Below are 20128 nucleotides of genomic sequence, written 5' to 3'. Positions count from 1 at the left end.
ATATAAATTTCTCTAGTTTAAAACCTTTCTGATTCATATACCCATTTTATTACTGCTTAAGCATAATAAGTACACTAATACCAAAATTGTACACTTATTTCAACCACAGCTTATTCAGTATAGCAGCTGGTCATATTCGCTTGTTTTTGAATGTTTCATAACGTAAAATAAACGAATATCTAGGAGTGCGTTCCACTAAGCGCTCATAATGCTCAAAATATGCCTTCGGTCGTTCCACATGACGATCGCGGACGTTGTGGTCGCGGCGAAAACGTCACTAATGACGTCATTATTTTCGCTCACGCCGAGCTCACAACGACCCATCTGAATATTAGGATCGAAGTGGACGTTGAGGAATTTTGGCGCAATTTTTAAAACTTTGACAAAAGATTACCGACTTACGATAAGAATTTTCATAGAATTCTCATAGCCAATAATACGTGACCTAAGTTTTCGCTTTTTACGATCGCGATTTTGGAAAATTGCATTCCACTATTCGTCTGAACTAGATGAAGAAATTTCAGACACATTCCGATGCACAAAATATCCAACTGTCGCCAAAGACATTTTGATTTCTTTTTTTTTTTGAGACAGATTTTTTGAATTCTCTTCTGTGATTTTGAGTATTATTTACTCATATATTTACTATTTACATATATTGACAGGATTGACGCTTAGAATGCTCCATAACCCATTCCACTTGAGTTTATGATTGTAATGCTCGCAAGCAAGTGGAACGGGAAAAATCGCGATTTTGAGCGTGAACGTTATGAGTGCTTAGTGGAACGTACTCTAGGTGGCACGCAAAAACGGTAAACTAATAGGATTGCTCATCCTCATAAGACGTACGTTCGCCTCTTCCCGCGCTTCAGCTGACAGTTGTGACGTCATTGTAGTCCTTGTCAAAGCCTTGTCATGATAACTTGTATTATTAGTTACCTATGGTAAACTTATAAAAATAACAGCTGAGAAATTTTGAGTTAATTATTTTGTCAATTTTAAATGTGAAAAAGGTGTCTTTAAAGTTTTTAGAGCTATAGAGTGTATAAATACGTTCATTTTGTGTTGTGGATCGTGACAAAGTGCTTACTAAGTGTCCACGATATTGTTTATAATGATTTTAAAGCAAAATATGGAAGTACTCTAAAAAGAATGCTTGCAAAAGGTGATGCTGGGAACTGCTGTTCTTAAAAATGCATTATCCGAGTATTTAATACGATTTATACAGTTAATTTTCTATACTGCATACATATAAGGTGTTTAAATAATAAACTAAATAATGAACGTTTTGCAGCCGGCAACCAATAATGCACGTGTGTGTATTATTGGTTGCCGGATAAGGACTAATAACCACTAATAACCATGACAAGGACTACAATGACGTCACAAAGCCAGTAGTTTTCGCATGCACCTGGCGGACACTTTTGGCTGAATGAGCAGTCCTATTAGGTTAACTGTTCTTGGGTGGCACGGAAGTTTCCAGGCAATTGATTGTAAGTCGGCAGTCTGGCTATGAATAAGGCTGTGTTTATAGTTATTAGTTATGCACAGTATATATCACACTAATACGCAGGATTTTTTTTGTAGATTTTAAAAGAATAAAACATAAGTAGCAAAGGCAAATTATGTAATTATAATATACTATTACACATTTCAACCTTTATTATCCTCGTCTTCTTTTATAAGACACTGAATTTCTATATCTATTTTTTCGATGATTTTTTTCTTTCCCTTCTTGTAATATTTTCTTTTTGAAGTTTTTTCTCTAATAATTGTCTTTGATGTAGTTTTCTTTGTTTTAGTCTTCTTTTTCTTGGCAGTGGACGTTGAGGCATCGCTCAGAAGAATCATATCACTGCCGGTGCTCTCACTTTTGTCGTTTAAATTTTGTTTTTCTTTTTTTATTGCGCTCTTTATTTTTTCTATGGTCGGGCGCCGAGTTTTGTTCTAAAATTTTAACGTTGGTTAAATGGTAGGTATCTTTTAAATTAAGCTCTATTTATACTATTTATATTTAAAAGATATCTTAAAATGGTTTTTTTTATATTTTATTAATAAATAATATAAACATTATAGAATGTGTTCTGACTAATAAAAAAAAATAAAATAAAAATGATAAAAAAATAAAAAAATAATAATAAAAAAAATATATAAGAAATTAAAAAAAAATTAAAAATAATAAAAATGTAAAAAATAATAAAAATAAAAATTAAAAAAAAATTAAAAATTAAAAAAAAACAAAAAAAATAAAAAAAATAATTAAAAATAATGATATATTAAAAAAAATAAAAAAATAAATAAAAACTAATAATAACTAATTATATTTTGGTATTTTATACCTCTTTCGGTAAATAAGTTGATCTGTTCAATAAATTTCGCATCTCTTTTAATTCCTCAAATGAGCTAGAACCAAATAAACTTGATGATGTATGAGATTTGTTTTGTTCCCTCTAAAAGGATTTTTTTTAATATTAAAAAGTATCGAATAAATTGTTATTAGTCCAATAATATCAATATGAAAGAACAAATTTAAACAGATTATTTTACTTCGACTGAGCTTTTTTCCATTGATCTCATGTTCATTTTTAAACTTCTGGCTGAAGACGTTACACTTTGTTTACTTTGTGCAGAATCTTTGCTTTCCTAATAACGTAGGTAAATGAGTAAATTCAACAATTTTGTAATAAACCGGCATTTCACTTGCTTTGATGACTTTGATTTCATTATTTTTTCCAAATACAGTGCTACCAAAGGTGCTACTAATTTCTTTCTTTTTATGTAGGGAATCATTATTATAAATGCTTCTAAATGTGGAGTTAGGAATTGATGTTCCAGAAAGGATTTGTGGACTTCTTTCAGGATCTCTTTTTTCTTTCAGTTTTTTCAAAAATTCTTCCACTGTCTAAAATATGCATATTTTCATAATTGTTCAGTGTGATAATTTGAGTCAAGTACCTCATCTTCCTTGCGTATTTTCAATTTGTATAATAATCGTTCCTGGATAGTTGGAAGGCAGAATTTTTTCGTACAAATAATAACCATTACATGAAGAATATAATTGATCTATGATGCTGGATAAATGGAAAAGAAAAAGATTATACCTACATAATGTAATTTGTGACAAACTTGTCAATATTATTAATGACTTAACTTGCGATTAAAATAATGTATGAGAAAATAATACAAAAAGCAAGAAGTGCGCTTTTATATTTAAATTAAATAACATAATCAAACATAATATACAATATACCAATCAATATACAATATCAAAATATTGTGTTTATTTTCTATTGTAATATTCTTATCCATGTCGTCAAGATAGGCAACTAATTATACAGTCTGGAAATGATCTATTTTATCTAAACATAACCTATTTTTATTTAGGAAACGAAAAAAAACAATACATAGATTGTTGTAAAATACCCGTGTAAAATACCTATATTTTCAAACATTGCGACTATTTTCAGTAAAGTTTTTTAAGATGGATGAAGTAAAAAAATTGGAATATCTTTCTTTAGTGTCCAAAATATGTACAGAACTAGAGAATCATTTGGGTATGAATGATAAAGATTTGGGTGAGTTGAAAAATGATATAAGGCCGAAATCTCTTCTAAAATCTAACGTTTTAGCTGAATTTATAATATTTCTATCGGAGAAAAATAATACTGTGGATACATTCAAGAAAGCCCTGACAGAAAATGGAGCAGAGTTTTCAGATTCATTCGTCTCAAATTTGCTTCGAATTATTCAACACATGAGGCCCAAAACCAAAGATGCTTCCAGCGAAATAAACGATGAAGATAAAATTGAAAAAAGCTTTTTAGCTCAAAAATTTCCGGGCCTTGCTCTTCCAAACGAGCCGCAAAAACCTCTAAGTGATGATGAAGTGGAAAAAGATGAAGAGACTAATAATGAAGAAGGTGATATTGTAGCCGATCTTATGGCACAATTTGAAGCAGATGCTCCTTCTGCTGTTAAGAAAACTAAATCCAAAGAAACAGAAAGGGATAGACACAGGTAAGTTGCTTTGTCATATTTTTAGACAAATTTGAATACCATTATATATTTTAACTTTTTAGATCTAGGTCTCGCCATAGAGATAAATCAAGATCCAGATCAAGGGATAGAAGAAGAGATAGGTCACGAGAAAACAGAAGAAACAGAATCAGAGATAGATCTAGAGATAGAGATAGGGACAGAGATCATTACAGGGGCCGTGACAGAAGAAGAGATAGAAGAAGTAGGTCAAGAGAAAGAAGAAGGTCTAAAGATAGGAGGGATAGAAGTCATTCCAGGGGTAGAAATAGAGATAAGAGCACAGATAGGAAGTTTAAGTCTGAAAAGGGGAATCCAGAGTTAGATGAAGATCCCGTGCCAGGAAAGGTAATTTAAGCTTATCTTTTTTCTCTATTCTAAGATTACTTATTTAGATTTTTCCAATTGGGCTAGATTTATAATGGAAAGGTGGCCAATATTGTTCCATTTGGATGCTTTGTTCAATTAGAAGGATTAAGACGACGATGGGAAGGCTTGGTTCATATTTCACAGTTGAGAGCCGAAGGCCGGGTAACACAAGTATCGGAAGTTGTATCTAGAGGTGGTAAAGTCAAAGTAAGCTTTCACATATATTCCTTTAATAATATGACTAACTGTGTATTTTACAGGTGAAAGTATTATCTGTTACTGGACAGAAAGTTTCTCTATCTATGAAAGATGTAGACCAACTCACAGGAAAAGATTTGAATCCATTATCTCATGCTCCAGCTGAAAGAGAAGACAAAGGTATGACTAAATATTTTTCTATTTATTATTATTTCTTATATAAACTATATTTAAGATCGTAATCCGGATAGACCAATGCATAGCAGCACATCAGTACTGAGACTTCCTGTAAATCTAGATGAAGGTGAAGAAGATTCTAGAAAAAGGGTTACCAGGATATCAAGTCCTGAAAGGTGGGAAATAAAACAGGTATGTGTTATTATTTAAAATATTTATTTGCTGTATTGATAACACTAAAATACATATATGTATACAGCAAAAATGTGTAGTTAGAAATAACTTGTATTATGTATTTATTCTTATACAATTTTAGATGATATCTTCTGGATGTATAGACAAAAGCGAATTGCCTGACTTTGATGATGAAACTGGACTCCTTCCCAAAGATGAAGAGGATGGTGAAGCAGACATTGAAATTGAATTAGTAGAAGACGAGCCTCCATTTCTGCAAGGTCATGGTAGAGCTTTGCATGACCTAAGTCCTGTCAGGTAAATATCGTATACAGGGTCTGGCAATAGTACATCGGGCATCTTTAGCTCCTAGAATAAAAAACTTGAGAATTTTGTATAAGTGCAGACCTAAAGTATGTACGAGGATGTATTTCAGGAAAATATTTTAACTTTTATAGGGTGGCTTAAAAAATGTGAGTAGTTTGGGATGATTTCTTTTAAACGGAACACCCTGTATATTATTGCATTTTTGGCTTTCTTTCATATCACTTTACATAATCCTAAGATACAAGTAAATATATTTCCATAATTTCAGAGATAGATATTAATAAATACATAAAAAATATAATATATTTGTCAGCTCTCCGTAAAAAATTATTACAAACACAAGAACTCTCCTGAAATCGAAACTATATTAGCTATTTACTTTAGATAGTCTATATTTTACTATAAATATTGTAATCTTAAATCATACAGGGTGTTCAAAATTGTACGCCAAACTTACTAAAATATAAAATAATTTTTCTTTTTTTTTAACGGAACACCCTGTATATTATTTTTTTATTAGATGGAAAGTTAAAAAATGAACATTTTTTGAATTTAAAGCATTTCAAAATTTTTAGTGGTTTCGCAGATACACACAGTATTATTTCATATGGATCTTTCAACGGTAAAATACGAGAGAAAAATAATTGGGGGTGGTTTTGATAAAAATTTCCTGTGGAAAACTATAAAAAAATAACATTTATTGTTAAATATATATATTATTTTAATATATGTCATGTTACACATCTTTTTTCTTCAATAAAGACGATTATAATTATTATTATTATTAAAATGCCATATGAAGTATAAAACCACGAATATCTGCGAAACCGTTAAAAATTTTGAAATATTCTAAATACAAAAAATGTTCATCTTTTAATTCTCCATCTATTGAAAAAATAATATACAGGGTATTCCATTAAAAAAAAACGAAAAAAATTATTTTATATTTAGAAAGTTTGGCGTAGAATTTTGAACATCCTGTATGATTTACGATTACCATATTTATAGCAAAGTACAGACTATCGAAAGTAAATACTTAATACAGTTTAGATTTCAGGACAGTTCTTGTATGTTTAAGCATTTTTTTAAGAAAGCCTGAAAAATATATATTTCTTATTTATTTATTAATATCTCTGAAACTATCGAAATATATTTACTCATATCTTAGGATTATGTAAAGTGATCTGAAAGGAAGCCAAAAATGCAGTAATATACAGGGTGTTCCATTTAAAAAAATTAGCCCGAACCACTCACACTTTTTTGAACCTTTTTATAGAAGTTAAAACATTCACAGGTTTTTTATTCTAGGAGCTACAGATACCCGCACTATTGCCGAACCCTGTATAAAGTATTAATATTAACTTCTAAATTTTAACTACAATATTTTTTACAGAATTGTTAAGAATCCTGATGGATCCCTTGCTCAAGCAGCTATGATGCAGTCAGCACTAGCAAAAGAAAGACGCGAACAAAAAATGCTTCAAAGAGAAGCCGAAGTTGATTCACAACCCTCTGGTAAAAATAAAACTTGGATAGATCCTTTGCCTGAAGGTATTTTAATGCAATTCTTTATTTTTTAAATATTTATAATAGTATTTATTGATTTTTGTAGAGGAATCCAAAGATGTGTCAGCAAGGGGAATTGGTTTGCAGTCCCAAGACTTACCAGAATGGAAGAAACACATTATTGGTGGGAAAAAATCTTCCTTTGGTAAAAAAACGAACCTTTCTATCATAGAACAAAGACAGTCGCTGCCTATATATAAACTGAAAGAGGAACTTCGTAAGGTATGTTTTTGTGTATAATTTTTTATACTTTGTACAATATTTTTATGAATGATTTCAGGCGGTTACTGATAATCAAATTCTGATTGTCATTGGTGAGACTGGTTCAGGAAAAACGACTCAAATAACTCAGTATTTAGCAGAAGAAGGGTTTACAGCAAGAGGCAAAATCGGATGTACGCAACCACGTCGTGTTGCAGCTATGTCTGTGGCTAAAAGAGTAGCTGAAGAATTCGGTTGTAGATTGGGTCAAGAGGTTGGATACACCATCCGTTTTGAGGATTGCACCAGCCCTGAAACCATTATAAAGTCAGTATTTTAGTTGGCAATACGTAGATTTAAAGCCCTGTCTACACATAACGTTTTACCTGTCGGTTTTGCCGGCCAGTTAAAACGGATGTTAGTCTAGACAATTGACGGCAGTTCTGTAGACGATATTCGGTAATTTTATTTAATTTTACTTCACTTTATTCATTATTAGTCATTTTATTTAGGGCTCGAACACACTGACGACCAGGTCGCACTGGCCAGGCCGCTGCTACCACTAAAACCATTAAATCAAATGATACGGCGCATACTAACGTCCTGGCCGTCCGTTGGTCGTTGCGACCAGTAGACTGCACTAAAATATTATTTTCTGCCGCTTGTTGCCGGTTTTCTTCCAAATTAATAATTTTTCAGATGAAATCCCTCAAATTCAACGCACAATATTTTATTTTCTATAAGATATAGTGTTTTAGTGTAAACCGTATTCAAATTCAAAATGCACCAGTATAAACAAATGCACAATGCGTGATCAGCACGTGTCAGGCGAGAGCCAGAGGCGAAATTTACCCTGATTGGCCGGCCAGCCATAGAGCCGTTGAGGTAGGCGCATAGACAAACTAACAAAAGCAAGACGCGTCAACGCTGTACTGCAAAACGGTAACAAGTTTGATAAGAGTTTATTACCGCGCTTGCGTCAACTGGCCTTTTAGACGAGGACGGTTTACTTATGGATTGTGTATTTTGTAGTAGCTTTTTAGACAAGGATGTTTAATTAAAAAGCGTTTATTAAAATCAAATAAATTTATTTCCATCGGTAAAATAAACAATAATTTCTGGACATAACAGATATAAAAACAAAAGTTAAATAAACGAAAACGTATTCCTCTTATTAAAATAACAAAAAGATGATAAAAACAACAGTTATGGTAAACGAAATAAAAGCATTATTCTTCAAAAGGTACAAAAAATAATTATGTATATTATAATATTAATAATAGGAACAACAAGAAACATCTTAAAAATATACAACTTTTTCAAATATAAAACAAAAACATAAACTTCACATTTTCACAAGAATTTGCAAAAATATTTTTTCGAGTCTATTATAAAATATAAAGCACGAAAATTCAAATCATAAAAAGATTAAAAAGATAAAGATTCTTATAACTTACAGTCAATTTGTAGGACCTTCGTTTTGTCTACGTTAGCGATGTAATCACAATAATATGTATAATCACAGTAATTATTATGTTCTTCATAAATGTAAAATGTATTAAATTATTTGTTTTCGTTTTGTACGCTAATAAAATAATAGTAATAACCAAACAAAACGCAAAATCAGGAATTCAACAGTTCGTTCAAGGATGGTTCAAGGCAAAAACGTTTTTCGTTTTATTTAGGTTAGGTTTGACGAGTGCGACTGCGCGATGATTTCTGACTCAACTGGCCAGCGCAAAAACAATAATTCGACTTCCTCAATCCTTTGAAAAGTCTTGCTTTTGTTAGTTTGTCTATGGGTAGGCGGTTGAGGTTTTTTACAGGGTCGGCTTGCATAGCGCGTTAAGGAATACTCTTTGATAAAATAAAAATTTGATAAAATAATTTTTTTTTTCAAAAAATATGTCGTTAGACTTTAAAACGGATAATACAGCAGGCTACGAAAGTAAGTTAGAACTAAGTGCTTTTTTAGTAAACAAAAATGTATTAAATTATGTAAAACGTTTACATCATTGCATTTTTTTGCAAATAGTATTATAGAAACAGATACCTATTTATACCGATATTCAGATATTGCTGTCAATAATGGCAATAAAAAAATCAGTAGTACCAAAGATAATTATTTTAAAGGACAAATTAAGCCCTTTTAAAAAACATCAAATTTGTTAAAATCGGTCGTGCCAAAGAATAATGTAATATTTTAATATCCTCGCCCCCTTCCCATCACTTTATTTCACAAATTTTATGTAGTTTGATAACAATTAAAGGTAATTATTGGGAAAACTGGAAATCGTCCGATTTTCACCAATATTGGTATACACCCTATTTTGAAGTTGTAGATTACGAATCTGAACTTTTTTTCCTGGCGGTCTCTTTTCGCGGCGGTTTTCAGAAAAACGGAAAATAGTCTCAACATAGAATTTTTCTTAATTTCTCATATTTTTAAGGTTTTCTAGCACATATTTTGTTAGGTATTCAATAAACAATGAGGTTTTTGCTATTTTTTGTTACTTTTTTAACCAATTCTCTGCATCATAGATATATTATATGCTCCGCATAGAAGTTGAAAGCAATGCAATCAAAACTCTTTCGCGTAACTTTGTGGATATAGGTATATTTAACTATTGTCAGATCTCATAATAGGTAATTTATTTAAAATCCCTAATCACCCGAAAAAATACAAGATATGGCAACGTTGTAAAATTTCAAATTTCTAGATTAGGTCTAGAATATATTTATCTCTCGCATTACATAGGAGAGAGAAAGAAGCATATATGAAATGTGAAACTTACATCTGGTCTCAATTTTCTTTGTTATTTTGTTAAGAAAAGTGTTTTTCAATAAAATTTTGGATATTTTTCTATCCTCAATCAAGTGTGGCTTTTAGATAAACTATGATATAATGAAAATATAATGAAATTATTACTTTATAGAGCTAAATAAAGAAGAATTCAATGTTGAAATTATTTTCCGTTTTTCTGAAAAACGGTAAGAGGTCGCTGGTTGGTTTAGATTCGACAACAAACAATCTACGACCTCAAAATAGAGTGTATACCAATTTTGGTGAAAATCGGACGATTTCCAGTTTTCCCAATAATTACCCAATTAAATAATATAAATTTTCATCATAAAACATAAGCAATAGTAAAAAAAATCATAAAAATATACATAATAATTTTATGATTTGAAATATCCGACCTTAGTGCGGTCCTGGTTATATTACTACAGTTCCTGTTCACGTGCTTGCCTCATGTCACTGTTTACGTTAGGTGCACCTTGGGGTTGAATTTACTATAGTTTTTGCACACGTGCAGAAAATCCAAAGAAATAGTATACAGACTGGATCAAAGGGAAACTTAAATCTAGGTAGTCCCTTTTTTTATCATGGGTCGATTCTATTAAAAATTCAAAACATTTTTATATGACATACTCTATTTATGGTTGGTATGATACGTGTTATTATACCTTCGAGTTTCGATGTTAAAAAATAAAAAAAAATCATATTTAAAGTTTTTCTACAACCACTTGTTTTTTTTATTAAATTAGTTTTTTTTAGTTATATTGTAGTCATGTACAGGGTGGGTCAAATTCGACGCTTTTAAATGGAAACACCCTTTTCTATAGGAGATAGACGAAAACTAATATGGTGTCTGGAGCACAATTTTTGTCAGAAACATGATAGTGAAAACCGCATATCGATATCTGTTACCGTTTCGGAGTTACGGGGTGTTTTTCAAAAATATGCACTTTTAACAAATCGCTGTAACTTTTTTGTTATGGAAAATTTTGTATTTTTATGAAAACATTTCCAAAGCACCTTTTTACGTAGAATTTAATGGTTTAAGTATAATTTTTTTAAAATTAATAATTTAAGAATTATCAACAGAAAAGTTGATTTTTATATGGGACACCCTGTGTATTTTTAATTTATTGAAAATAATTTAAAATTACCTTTCCAAAAATATAACACACTTGATATTTTGCTCGATCCCTCTTCGAGTTATAGAGTATATAAAAATTCGCCCCCTTTAAATGAGTAGGCTTTGAACGCCACCGGCTGTAATGCAAAAAATCTAGCTGTGAGCATCAATTAAAACAAAAATAATATTTGCTATGAGAGATGCAGAGTTTTATAACTATTTAAAATATATTTAATCAATATCAACACATTTAAACTATATCTAATAACAAGAAAAATAAATAGCAAACCAAGACATGAGATTTTGCTATAGGTGTTCGACATATCGACCGTCTTCTGTTATGGACAGACGGGGCAGTTTTTGAACATTTCTCGCGGAATTCATTAACTCAGTAGGGGTGAAAGATACCCTCTCATAACTGCTAAGTATTTCTAATTCTTGTCTAGATTATACGGAAGAATAAGGAACCTTTATTTTTCCGCCAATATATCGATAGGATTAGATTCATGGGCACTAAGTCAGGCGGCCCCGACGGCCAACGGCTGGAATCTTGGTTGGCTATTCAATTATTCTTGAAATTGGATGCAAAAATTTGCTGATAACTTCAGCGATCAGAGGCGGTGCGTCGTCTTGCTGGAAAAAATATGTTTTCAAGTTCCATTATGGGCATATCATCAATAAAGGGTCCAAAGCCTACTAGTTAAAGGTGGCGAACTTTTAAAAATTCTGTATTTCGAAGGGGATTATAACAAACTATCAAGTGTGCTATATTTTTGAAAAGGTAATTTTAAATTCTTTTCAGTTAATTAAAAATATTGTCCCAAATAAAAAATCAATTTTTCTGTTGATAAAGCGGGCGAATTTTTATATACTCTATAACTCGAAGAGGGATCGAGCAAAATATCAAGTGTGTTATATTTTTGGAAAGGTAATTTTAAATTATTTTCAATAAATTAAAAATACACAGGGTGTCCCATATAAAAATCAACTTTTCTGTTGATAATTCTTAAATTATTAATTTTAAAAAAATTATACTTAAACCATTAAATTCTAGGTAAAAAGGTGCTTTGGAAATGTTTTTATAGAAATACAAAATTTTCGATAGCAAAAAAGTTACAGCGATTTGTTAAAAATGCACATTTTTGAGAAACACCCCGTAACTCCGAAACGGTAACAGATATTGATGTGCGGTTTTCACCATCATGTTTTTGGTGAAAATTGAGCTCCAGACACCGATATTAATTTTCGTCTATCTCCTATAGAAAAGGGTGTTTCCATTTAAAAGCGTCGAATTTGACCCACCCTGTACAAGGAGGACAACTGTATTTTAAATATTATATTTAATTTAACGTTTTTCAAACAGGGTCCATTAGACTATATTTCTACTAGGTACATTATTTAAAAAAAAATTAAGAGTAAAAGTAACTTAAACATTCATAAAAATAGAAGTATTTACTGTTGTAGATTCTCAGTAACAATAAAAAAGAGGAATTTATATTGTAAACATTGAAATAACCGGAAGCTAAACTTTCTACCTGCTTATATTTAGAGCCAGTGTCTGGCGACCTTTTTTACGATGGCTCTAATATGTTTACTTTTAAAGTCGATAAGAGCCATCAGTAGAAGTCCATATCAGTAGAAAAAAGAAACAGAATATCTCCCCTTTTATCGGTGGCGCGTACACAATGCTTTTTGTTCGGCCTATTTGTACTGCTTGTTCGTGCGCGCTCGGTTCGTTCGGGCTAAAATGCTCAAGTCTGGACGCACCTTTAGGAACAATACTGTTTTTGTCCTTTATTGATATAATGCTAAAAATCTCACGAGTTACATGTTTCACTCTACACATATTAAATTACATAGACGTAGGATGTAGAATATTCTGTTATGAAACGACTAATGGAACAGCAGGCATCGCGGATTTGAAAAACATGGAAATAACGACGTTATCGTGTAGTCGGGGTTGGAGATTTTACTTACTCCATACCAAACCAGTTAAGTATTGATTAACGAAAAATCCAAGAATATCTTAAATGCATTATTTAATATTAGAACATTTAATAAGCTCATGAATAGCAACTTCGCTTTTTAGTTAACTCGGATATTTTAACATTTCTGAAACTTAATTCTTTCTGAAACAATATTTTCCAATTGGTAAAACGTAAAAAATCGTTAGATCTGACAACTCTGTTGAAACTGGTCGTTCATCTGGCCGCAGCTATAAACGCAATGCATCCGGCCAGTCGACGGCCAGGTCGTTGCGACCTGGTCGTCAGTGAGTTAGAGCCCTTAGATTGGGCTTTAGTTCTATAGAACTAATCTAGCAGTATCTTTGTTGTTTTTTGTTCGATTATATGCTGTAGATAATTAATAATTTAATAGTAATATTTTTATAGATACATGACTGACGGTATGTTGCTGAGAGAATGTCTGATGGATTTAGACTTAAAGGGATACTCAGTCATCATGTTAGATGAGGCTCATGAAAGAACTATTCATACTGATGTACTTTTTGGACTACTGAAGCAGGCTGTTACAAAGAGACCAGAGCTCAAGCTCATTGTAACATCGGCCACATTGGACGCAGTTAAATTTTCTCAGTATTTTTTTGAAGCACCAATTTTTACTATCCCAGGTATGTTCAAGTGCAACAATTCTTAGGAAAACATTTCATTTTAATACTATTTCTATTTTTCCGTATACCTTTTAAATGTTATAGCCTTCATGAAATTTACTGTCATGTGATTTTGAAGATGTTCTTTTTATCTGAATTAATTTTAGAGTTAATTAATTTTACTACTTCAAACTAGTCATTGTTTCTTGTTTCTGATTTATAGGAAGAACCTTTCCTGTGGAAGTTTTATACACTAAAGAACCAGAAACCGATTATTTAGATGCCAGTTTAATCACGGTTATGCAAATTCATTTGAGAGAACCACCAGGTGACGTATTATTGTTCTTAACTGGTCAGGAGGAAATTGATACAGCATGTGAAATTCTTTATGAAAGAATGAAGTCTTTAGGTAGGTATATGGTTAAAGTAGCATATAAGATACCAAAAATAACGACGTACTAAATTTAATTTAATTTTTATGACTTTAGGTTCTGATGTGCCTGAACTGATAATTTTACCGGTATATTCTGCTTTACCGTCGGAGATGCAAACAAGAATTTTCGAACCTGCACCTCCAGGTAGCAGAAAAGTTGTTATTGCTACAAATATTGCAGAAACATCCCTCACCATCGATGGAATATTCTATGTCGTCGATCCAGGGTTCGTGAAACAAAAAGTGTATAATTCTAAGACTGGTATGGATTCTTTGGTGGTTACTCCAATTTCACAGGTAAATTAATTATAAATATATACCGGGTGCGTCTTGATAGTGGGTCACCCCCTTTGAATAAGAAGACGAAGGAAGGAGCATAAATATCAAAAATCTTAGGTCCACCGCGATGGGATTCAAATATGGCCGATTTAAATTCCGGTTTGACAGTGCCGTTCTAGTTTTATTTAAAAAATGTAAAACTGTGATGTAGGGTAGACGTGGGGTAGCCTCAATATTTTTTTTTATTTTACGTTGTGAATAAATGCTGGTAGTTATTAAAATTGTTATAAAAACATATTATTATAATAAAAATAGATAAGTTTTAATGATTATTTATTAACACAAACATCCGATACGCTACTGAAGCAGGTAAGTAAAATTGACGTATCTAAATTCTTTGACATCTAATCTTTGACAAGTAGTAAATAAAAGCAAAAATGCAAGAAAAAATATATAATTAGTTAATATAAGTGAATTTCATAAATGATCGGTTTACTACACGTATGTATATTATATAGTCACTTACTAGCGAAAAGTTGTTTCATTATTTCACTCAATTTTTGCCGAGATCTACCGCACGCTACACAACCAACGATTTTAGAGTCTTTTTCGATAAATCGCGATAGTGTCACTGTTAATTTAAGTTCTGTCACAATTTCCATCTAGATTTACTACCTTTATACAACTATCAGTAGTAGAATAAATAATAAATAACATAAAATAAGCTTCGTAAAGACTGACAAATCCACAAAATTTCAAATCAAATTCAAATGTGCCAAATGAATCGTCAAACAGAACTGTCAAGGATCCCCACCCTAGAGTGCTTTTTCCGCCCACCATGCATGAATACATGGATAGCATTATGCTCCTTCCTTAAAGTCTTCTTATTCAAAGGTTAATCCTAATTTACGTCATGTACTAATATACCAACTCACGTTTTTTTAACTGAAAAGATAAAAAAGTTATATGGATGAGCCACTTTTGAGACGCACCCGGTATATCATTCGCCGCTCTGGAAGGCTGAAACTTCTTACTTTATTGTTCTTACTTTACTTACTTTATTATCTCCCAACTTTGAATTTTAAAGGCAGAGCGAAAATCTAAATTTTATTCTAAAACAAATTGCAACAATTTAGGAAACCTGTTGAACTTTATTCTAATTTTATTGAATTAAAATATGTAATATTGAAGTTTATTTTAATTATTTAACTTTAATAACTAATAACAAAGTTAAAACATACTTTTAGGCCCAAGCCAAACAAAGAGCGGGTAGAGCGGGGCGTACAGGTCCTGGAAAATGTTACAGGCTTTATACCGAAAGGGCATATAGGGATGAGATGTTACCTACTCCTGTACCTGAAATTCAGCGAACTAATCTTGCAACTACGGTATGTTTTGTATTTGTTTTTTTTAGTAACGAACTTTATTTTTCTTAACCACAATAATTATTTTAGGTTCTTCAGTTGAAAACAATGGGAATAAATGATTTGTTACATTTTGATTTTATGGATGCCCCACCAGTAGAGTCCTTGATAATGGCGCTAGAACAGTTACATTCGCTGTCAGCATTAGATGATGAGGGACTATTGACAAGACTAGGAAGAAGGGTAATTATATTTTTAATAATTTTGTTTAACCAACAGTGTAATTTTGAATTTCTAGAAATATTGATTTATAGAAATTTTAGATAGATATTTTAATATATAGATTTTTTACAGTAATATATTATTAATATTAAAATTACGGGTGGCCTATGTTCAGCAATTGACAAGATAAAAGGCTAGATGATGATGATGATGATGAATATTAAATTTATAAAATCAATTTGTCATGTATCATATCCAGTAAAAATGACGGCAGTTTAAAAAATCGCTTTAAAACGGGTACCATACGATCGAGATAACAGCGTTTTTCGAAATTGCATGAGGCCAATGGTTATTTCCAAGCTAACTTGTGCAGTTTATTTTCAATCATATTGTTTATACAGGGTGACCCAGTATTCTGAAAAGCCTCTATATCATGTTTTTTTCAACACTTTTCTTTTGCCCTTTTAATAGTAGGCGTTTGCCACTAAAAAATATACCTATCTGCAAGAAAAATTATTGAGAATTAGTTGGAGACATTTGAATTTTCCACTTGGCGAACTATTATTTGGATATAAAAGTAATTTATCAAAACATAAACATGTTTTGACGCACGTTGTATATATCATGCTACATTAGTGTTTTTCAATACACCAAGTTTTGAAAAGAGGACTTTTATAAAATATTTTCAATCAAAACATACAAGTGTATTTCGGTAATATACATATAATTTTAGTAGTACTTTTGTAGGTGCAGAAAATTTAATTTAAAAATAGCCATTTTTAAAAAACCATTGTATAGAATATGACATTATGGTATTTTTGGAATGGCATTTTAATGGCAAATCCACTGAGTGCTAAAAATAGATAGAATTCTATTGAAATTTATGCAACTTTTTCGAGTTACTCTATACCGGGTGCGTCTCAACATTGGTTCAGATAAAGAAGCGAGATTTGGTATGTTAGTATATGACATAAACTAGGATTGATTGTGTATTCAATTGTTTTTGGTCACTTCTTGTTTCACCGGAAATGACTACAACTTTTAATTTTTAAATGACAACCTCGGTATATTTCTACTTTATTCGGTAGAAAATGACACTCTGAATAAAATGACATATTATATGTCAAATTTTGACATTTTCGTGTATGGTTTATTTGAAATTGTAACGTGCTGTTCATAACGGCAGTTTGACTCGAAATACCATGTGGGTGGTACCAAATTACTTGTAAAAAAAATTTATTGGCTAACGAGCCACCCTTTTTCCACTTCAAAAACTTGAGATATGATTAAAAATACGATTTGGGCATCTTTTAACCAGCCAGGACAAGACACGAAAAACTTTAGATGATCAAAACTATTTTTCCAAGGCTCCTTGACACAGTCAAATTTTCCAAAATATGTCACAGTTCACAAAAGTAGAAATATACCAAGGGTGCCATTAAAAAAAATTGTAGTCATTTCCGGTGAAACAGGAAATGACCAAAAACAAGTGAATACGACAATCAATCTTAATTTATGTCATATACTAACATACAAAATCTCGTTTTTTATCTGAAAAAAATAAAGATATAGGGATGGGCCAATTTCGAGACGCACCCGGTATATTCTCATTGATTAAAAAAAAAATAAATCCTATATATTCATTCTAGTAACTGTTTATTTTAGATGGCTGAATTTCCTCTTGAACCTAACTTATCAAAAATGCTGATCATGTCTGTCGCCTTACAATGCTCCGACGAAATCCTTACGATCGTTAGCATGTTGTCCGTTCAGAACGTATTCTACCGACCTAAAGATAAACAAGCGTTGGCCGATCAAAAAAAGGCCAAATTCAATCAGCCTGAAGGCGACCACTTAACCCTATTGGCCGTCTACAACAGTTGGAAAAACAACAAGTTCTCTAATGCGTGGTGTTACGAAAATTTCGTACAAATTCGGACGCTGAAGAGGGCCCAGGACGTGCGAAAACAGCTTTTGGGAATCATGGACAGGCATAAGCTTGATGTCGTGTCCGCTGATAGAAACAGTGTAAGAGTGCAGAAAGCTATTTGTTCAGGTTTCTTCAGAAATGCCGCGAAGAAAGATCCACAGGAAGGATATAGAACGTTGGTGGACAGTCAAGTTGTCTACATACACCCGTCTAGTGCGTTATTTAATAGGCAACCTGAGTGGTAAGTTGTTAAATTAATTTTTGAAAATTTGTATACTAAGGGCTGGCAAAGGTTAGTCTTGGGTCCAGATTTCCGTATGTAAAAACAGTACAATGCGATTATAATGTACTGAACAAAAAGAGAACAGTAAAAGCGTTGCCAAACGTATGAAATAAACCGAGAATCTGTGCATATTGGACGTGGAAGGGGATACAGCAGATTTCGTCGCGGTCGACCCAATCGATTTAATTACGTCTTGTGATACTTTATTTGTTTATTTATTAACCAGACGTTGTAATTTTCCCTATAGCTTGCAATTTTTTAAGTGCAAGTTAGAGACAGTTGCAGTTTTGGAAAAATAAGTGGAAATGAGTTGGTGTTCGACAGTGGTCGCGCTATTAGAACTCTGAATTCAAAAGTCGATATCTCAAAATCCATTAGAAATAGTTTTTTTCAAAAAATTTCTTAATATTTCTGCTATATTTTCTTCGCAGTCAGTATGCGAAAATCTTTATAAATAAAAGTTACACGATTGAAAATTACTATGCACTAAAGTAAATGGACGTTTTTTTTTAATTTTTTAGTGGAAAAAAAAACAAGCCTATCAAATTTTTCTCATTTAAACATCTTGTAAAAGATCCGAACTTCAAAATAAAAAAAAACGTTTCAATATCTAAAGTGGTTCTTGAGTTATCGCGTGTTATGTGTTAAAAAGTTAAGTTTTTGAATAATCGTGATTACTGACGTTTTCTTGTTATAAAAAATATGGACACTACGATATCCTTATAATTCCATTTCAGATGCTCAGAAACATATCTAATGATTTTATCTAGTTATGTTTTCGAAAAAGAGTCTTTTAATAATAAGGGGTTTGCAATCGTGATTTTACTTTACATGATAGCGAAAGGCGTACTGGCGAAATGTGGCAACGTCGCAACAGCACACCGTCGCATTTCTCTCACTCCAACTTAATAAGATCCCTATACGATTTACTTCCACACATGTAAATACCGACCCAAAAGTAAGAGTTGCCAGCATGTAGGCTGTTCAAAAACATTCGCCAATTGTTCAAAAAATTATTAAGGAATTTGTGAACTTTTTAGCATACCCTGTATTTGACGTTTTGTTTTATTTTGAAACTATAGTCTGTCCAACGAGTGGATAGGCATGTCTGTCATTTTACTGCACAGGTAAATTTTATTTTCTGTATTTTTTTGGACGTCGTCTGTCGAAAACTTCCCCGACTCGTTGGACAGACTTTATTTTAAGTATGTTTTAAGTATACACTGTGCGAGATAATAAAAAATATTGGTAATTTTTTAGGGTTATCTATCACGAATTAGTCTGCACCACAAAGGAATACATGCGCGAAGTTACTACAATAGATCCTAAATGGTTGGTCGAATTTGCACCGGCATTCTTTAAATTTTCCGATCCGACCAAACTCAGTAAATTCAAAAAGAATCAAAGGCTCGAACCATTGTATAACAAGTACGAGGAACCTAATGCTTGGAGAATATCCCGAGTTAGGAGAAGAAGAAATTAAGTATTTCTCGATCAAAATACTTTATAAAAACATTTTAATATTATTGTGTACATATTTAACGAATATAAACTAAATTAATTAAGTTTCCAGGACTTTTTTGTGTTAATTAAAATTTTTGCTTTGTATAGACCTTTACAACAAAGTTGCTAGTCTGAAAATTAACATTTTTATAATTTATTCGTACATAGATGTAAAAAATTCTAAATAACTTGGAGAATTAGTTGTAGAATTAGTCATTGGGGATCAAAAAAGGAGCCTGCTTGGAAAAATGTCCGGAAGTTTTGAAACTTTGCAGGTTTATAGGTTCTGGGGTCCCTAACTAAAATCCATAAAATGCACATTTCCAGACTTGCCGCCAGCTTGCCAAGATGGCGCCCAAAATCGGTATTTTGTAAATATCTCGAAAACTATGCGTTTTTCGCAAAATAATGGAGAGAGCAAAATTAAAGAGAATAAAATTTCCTATAAAAAGCTATATGAAAATTTTCGCTAAAGTCAACCGTTTAGGCAAAAAATCCCTGGAAATTTTACAATTTTGCGTAAAGTGTAATAT

At 31.8% G+C, this 20128-nt stretch overlaps 2 protein-coding genes across 2 annotated transcripts; one reads left to right on the top strand and one right to left on the bottom strand.

The window, feature by feature from the left end:
* Positions 1-1647: 1647 nt before the first annotated feature.
* LOC115891173 lies at positions 1648-3159 on the bottom strand. Its single transcript, XM_030911579.1, has 5 exons — positions 2956-3159; positions 2705-2902; positions 2548-2643; positions 2340-2450; positions 1648-1947 (listed from the first exon to the last, which is right to left on the bottom strand). The coding sequence occupies exons 1-5, from the start codon at positions 3040-3042 to the stop codon at positions 1654-1656; spliced, it is 786 nt and encodes a 261-aa protein (XP_030767439.1). The 5' UTR covers positions 3043-3159; the 3' UTR covers positions 1648-1653.
* Positions 3160-3371: 212 nt separating this feature from the next.
* Positions 3372-19658, top strand: LOC115891170 (ATP-dependent RNA helicase DHX8). The gene is made up of 17 exons (XM_030911576.1): positions 3372-3575; positions 3630-4017; positions 4080-4383; positions 4450-4611; positions 4665-4782; positions 4838-4971; positions 5096-5271; positions 6674-6831; positions 6893-7068; positions 7127-7374; positions 13364-13602; positions 13805-13990; positions 14070-14311; positions 15541-15681; positions 15748-15900; positions 17545-18050; positions 19353-19658. The coding sequence occupies exons 1-17, from the start codon at positions 3482-3484 to the stop codon at positions 19573-19575; spliced, it is 3648 nt and encodes a 1215-aa protein (XP_030767436.1). The 5' UTR covers positions 3372-3481; the 3' UTR covers positions 19576-19658.
* The last annotated feature ends 470 nt before the right edge of the window (positions 19659-20128 follow it).

This window comes from Sitophilus oryzae, unplaced genomic scaffold (assembly GCF_002938485.1).
Source record: "Sitophilus oryzae breed Bouriz unplaced genomic scaffold, Soryzae_2.0 scaffold_971_pilon_pilon, whole genome shotgun sequence".
Classification (NCBI taxonomy): Eukaryota; Metazoa; Arthropoda; class Insecta; order Coleoptera; family Curculionidae; genus Sitophilus; species Sitophilus oryzae.
This window is presented reverse-complemented; position numbering and strand designations above follow the sequence as displayed.